This window comes from Pantherophis guttatus, chromosome 2 (assembly GCF_059756535.1).
Source record: "Pantherophis guttatus breed Tessera chromosome 2, ASM5975653v1, whole genome shotgun sequence".
NCBI lineage: Eukaryota > Metazoa > Chordata > Lepidosauria > Squamata > Colubridae > Pantherophis > Pantherophis guttatus.
Window position 1 is genome coordinate 98,317,197 of NC_142064.1, and position 5,377 is coordinate 98,322,573.

A 5,377-nucleotide genomic window follows, 5' to 3' on the forward strand; every position below is an offset into this window, starting at 1 on the left:
GAGAATACCTGCTAAAAAACGAGATTGTTACAAATTGCTATTGTTAGTACACTACGCCTAATATGAAGAATTAATTTAATTAATAGTGAATGTGTGAGATAAGGATTGGAGAGAACTCTGTTTAAATTCCTGCTGAATGTCACCGAAAATTGTAGGCTCTCATTCAGGTTATTGGGATTCAACGGCAATGAAATTTTTGCCTGGTTGCTATGTAAAGTACATAGCTCTGCCCATGTAATTAAAAAAGAAGAGTTTCACACAAATTCATATTTACCATTTAGTATAATGGCCTGCTGCATAGGGAAGATGAAGGGTACTTGCACACCACAGGGGTTGGAAAAAGTTGCTGTTTGGATTGCAAAGTTAATCATGGTGGCTTTGCTTCATTGTAAATGTATTGCTCCTACTGATCTCTTTATGTTTTTATTGCAGTTCTTTTTGATTGCTTTATCTACTAGCTTGTTATTCTTGTTGTGTTTTTTTTGATGCATTGTTGGCTTGTTTTTATTGTGTTTCATTAGCAGCTTTCAACCAGACAAGGAGCATTGCCCTTTAACCATTTTAAAGAACATATATTTACACAGTAGTATTACAATTCTGCCATCTATACATGTCTATTCAAATTTAAGCCATCAAATGAGCTTAAACCATTCCGTATACTTTACCTGCACATTAATCCAGGAATCCTTATAATAACTTTGTGAGATAGACCAGGGATTTATCTGGTTCACACCTCAGCCTCTTAGGCACCAGAGGGTTTTAGTTCTTTTGGTCAATTTGCTCATTCTAGTTGGGTTCACACATGCTGTTCTGATGGCTTGGAATGAGGAGATTCCAATTCACCCTTTCAAATCCTAGCCCAGTTGAATCCTATTTAAACAGGACATGAAAGAAAGTGAAAACTTGTGCAGTTTGTTCACTGAAAGGAATAACAATAATAAGAGTTTGTATTTCCAACATTCATATTAAAATGCTTTTATTGGGGTTTACTGAACGTGTGGTTTGATTGCTATGAACCGTGCAGTCATATGTGGTTTTGCTATTCTTGTAACCTGCTTTGGATGTTATGGTTGCAAAGAAACATAAATATTTGTACAATTCTTTTCAATTAGGCGATGGGACAATTTCTCCTAGAAAGCCAAGGTTTGAACAGAGCAGCTCCTGTCCTTACCATGTGACTGCTGGCCTCATCTGCTTCTAACGTGGGAAAATCCTTTTTGCAAGTTGCATAAATGAACTCTTTTCTCCAGTTCTTCTCTCATCCCCTTTCAAAACTGTAGATGAGAATGGATATTATGGTAAAAGATGGTAAGATCTACTTTTTTTTTATGTGTGTGGAAATATCAATTTCACTGGATTGTATCCCCCCCTCCCTACACACTTCTCCTATTAAAACAGTTGGGAGAAAGGTGTGTGTGTCTTCTTCCTTTGCACTATTTGGGATTTTACAAATTGAAACTATGTCATAATAATTGTTATTATTATGATTTCAATTCATAATTGTCTTTCTGCAGGGAAGATGCTGCAACTCCACTATTGATCAGCTTTCCTTTAATTGAAACTAAACTTTAAATAAAAAGATTCCTGTGCTTTGATCAAATTCTGCAGTATCACACATCAATCAGGCACCCACTCCCTGAAAACGATAGGGAAACTGAGTACAGAACCAGGAAGGAGAAGTTCCCATTCCTGAATACTTCAACAGGTGAGAAAGAGAAAAATACTTGTTTACCTATGCCCTGATCCATTTTGGTTTCTCTTGAAAAGGCAGACATATACACCCTTGCAGTTATCCTGCTGGCCTGATCTCAGCAACTGAGAGTGAGTTGGTTAAAGCAACCAGGGAGGCCTGATCAAGTATTGCAGGAGGATAGAAGGGCTGCTCAGCAAACAAAAGAAGAGTGCAACCCGAAGGGTGTCTATTCAGGGGTCAGTTCCACTAAATTCAGTGAGGCTAAATATTTCAGATAAGTAGATGTAAGACTGTTGGCCTAAGGTTTCATATATCACTGCACACTAATTTGGCTATAATCCTACTGAGCAGAGTCAGACGCATTTCACAGAGAAATACAGAGAACAGGCAGGTTTTCTAGTTTCCCCTCTATGACTAGCTATGCTAGGATTCTGAGATCTCTCCATCCCACCATCCTCCCCATTTGGTACAGCATCTTCTGAATGGAGCCCCAAAGCAACAAGGACAGCATGGGATTCTGTAGACAAACACGGGGCTAACCATCTCAGCCTCCTGGCTGCTTCCAGTGCAAAATGAACCTTATTTTATTTGGGAAATGTATTTTATTGGGGAAATTTATATAGCCACCCACTCGCTCACAGCGAAGTGCCTCTGGGCGGCTTGCAGGCAGTAAAAAATACAGTATAAAAATAAATAAATAAATAAATAAATAAATAAATAAATAAATAAATAAATACTATCACCACCCCACCACCCCCAGCGACAACACACAGTCAGATGGGCCAGTTGATGGGCTTTTTGGCTGCAGGATGCGGGAAATTGTCCCCCAATGTCCCTGTGCTTGAGAGGGCAGCGTCCCACTCGCATGACCCTCGACCCGCCCGAAGAACGCCCCGCAGCGCTCCTTTCACCACGTTTTGTCCTGGACGCCCACGGGTAGCTGTCACTACTTGAGGCGTCACTCGGCTGGGCTCTTCTAAGGCGGATAAAACTTGGCAGCGGGGCTCGCCCGCTCTTCTTCCCGACGGTATAACCCCTCCCGGTTCCTGCCTGCCCTGGGCCAGGCCCCTCCCTCCGCAAGCCCTCTCAGCAAAGCCCTGTGGGTTTGCTGCGCCCCTGGCATTCTCAAGAGAGGCTGCTCGGGCAAGCTTGTCTCCACCCGTCCCTTTAGGGCACGACAGCTGGAAGGGAGTGCCGGCGGACGGCTACTCAGCTTGCACAGAGAGAGAGAGAGAGAGAGAAGAGAGCGCAAGCAGCTCCAGAGTCCCTGCCGCGGCTGGGATAACTCGCCTCCTGGCTGGGCAAGGTGCGCCCGCAGCTCTTCCAGAGGCGGTGAAAGAAGCGGGGATCGCAGGTCTCCCTACGAGCGTTCCCGAAGCGCCTCCTTGGAGGAGCGGCGTCTAAAGGAGAGGTCGGCTTGTTTTGTCGTCCCACCGCCTCTATCCATCGCAGGAACCCGGCAGGTGTTTCAGGACCGCTTCTCACCTCCCGAATCCAGTAGCCCCACACGACCCTTCGCTTGAGCCGGTAAGCCATGGAAGGTCTGAAGGCGCGTTGTCCTGCCGGTCCTCGAAGATCGGCTTCGTTTTAGGTCTGCCGGGCATCACAGAGTCAGCCCGCCCAGGAGGTTGAAAGTCTTGGGGGTCATCATAGCCCTAGATTTCTCCCAGAAGTTCTCAAGCTCCAGCACCCAAACGCAGAAGACTCCGAAGCTGCTCTCTTCGCAATCCCACCGGCATTCGCGCTCCTAGATCCTTGCCAGAGCGGGACCGAGGGTGCTTCGAAGATACCCCTTCGGACGTCAGCCAGGAACAGCGAGGCTGGCGCACCCCAGTCCTCAAAGTTGCCCGTTGATTGCCTGCAACCTGCATCGCCGTCGGAGGCGGAGATAGAGCCTGGGATGACGGCCGAAAGCCCTCAACCGACGGGTTGCGCGGTGAGCCGGCCCGACGCCGAAGCCGAAGCCGCCTCTAGGCTTCCCGCGCTGGTGAAGATGGAGCCGGCACCCCCCGGAGAGGCCCTGGAGCCGGAGCCGTCGGAAGAAGACGTGATGGGAGGTTCGCGGCCTATCGGGCGCCGCAGGAAACGGCCGGTCCAGCGCGGGAAACCCCCGTACAGCTACATCGCGCTCATCGCCATGGCCATCGCGCACTCTCCGGAGCGCCGCTTGACCCTGGGCGGCATCTACCGCTTCATCACCGAACGCTTCCCCTTCTACCGCGACGGGCCTCGCAAGTGGCAGAACAGCATCCGCCACAACCTCACGCTCAACGACTGCTTCGTTAAGGTGCCCCGAGAGCCCGGCCGGCCGGGCAAAGGCAGCTATTGGGCCCTCGACCCCCACGCCCGAGACATGTTCGAGAGCGGCAGCTTCTTGCGCCGCAGGAAGCGCTTCAAGCGCAGCGACCTTTCCACTTATCCGGCCTACATGCACGAGGCGCCGGCCCAGCCCGTGGGGCCTTCCCTGAGCTCGGCCTACGCCCCTCCTGCTGCTCTCTGCTATCCTTCCCAGCCGCCCCTTTTCAGCCTGGGGCCCCTTATGGCCCAGCCAAGCCCGGAGCTGGTGCAGCAGCATAGCCTGGACATAAACACTTCTCCCGGCAATGCCTGCTCCTTTGCTGGGTCCGCAGCTTACTCCAACCAGGCCTGCACCTCAGCCTCTGGCCTAGGCAGGGCCCACAACACCATGCCTTACTCTTATGCCATCCCCAGTGCCCAGCAGCTCCAGGTTAACCAAGGCTCTTATTCCCAGAGCAGCAACAGTAACCTCTTTGGGGCTTCTGCCCGTCTAGGAGTACCTACCTCACCCCCCATCACTAATGACAGCATGGATTTCTATGGTAGGATGTCGCCTAGCTCCTACAGCTCTTTGGCTCACGGGTACAATGCCAGTGGGCAGCTCAGCAGTCCCGGAGCCTACCTGCGCCACACCCCTTACCCCAGTAATATGGAAAGGTTTGTTTCGGCCATCTGAAGCCAAGGAGGAACTTGGTTGGGGGAAAAAGAGAGCAAGGCAGGGCAGGGGGAGGGTGAGACCTCCGGTTATATTATCTTCCCCTTTGGGCTTAGATTACCATCACGAGCACGTTACCCTGCACTGGCAGAAGGGTTGTGTTCATTCGGTGCGCCTGCACATCGATATGCCAATCGGCGCCATTATTTAAGTCTGTAAGAGGAACAGGACAATGGAGGTGTCCACAGTACAAGGCTGATGTAAAGATTTAACTTTGTGAAGTGAATGCACTATACAGGATGAAGCTAATGACTCTGCTGCGTAGGTGTGGCTGTTGAGAAGACACAGGGGACCCTTTCGTGCTGTGAGCTATGAAACGCACCACCTGTCAAAACCAAAGGCAATGCAACATATTAGACCTTTTTGTGTGCTTTTCCATTCCTGTTAACTCTCCTCCACTTTTTCTTTTGTGAGCTCCCTCTTTATAAAATAATCTGTTGTAGCAGTAGCCTCAATAAGTAGTAAGCTTTTTCTTTTTCATTTTTTTTACCTAGCCCAATTATTAGCAATATTATGAATAACTAGTAGGTGTATGCTTAATACCCTCGATGTCAAGTTTTCAGTGACTCACAAGTTCATTTGGAGAAATAAATGTGGAGTCAATGATTCACCCTTCTGTTTGAATGCTTTCTGCTGGCTTTGGAAATGCAATAAATAACCTTTGAAACTGA

General features: G+C 48.7%; 1 protein-coding gene across 1 annotated transcript; it reads left to right on the top strand.

Moving 5' to 3' along the window:
- The first annotated feature begins 2,875 nt into the window (after nt 1-2,875).
- On the top strand, nt 2,876-5,377 carry FOXE1 (forkhead box E1). The gene has a single exon (XM_034410807.2). The coding sequence runs from the start codon at nt 3,594-3,596 to the stop codon at nt 4,665-4,667; it is 1,074 nt and encodes a 357-aa protein (XP_034266698.2). The 5' UTR covers nt 2,876-3,593; the 3' UTR covers nt 4,668-5,377.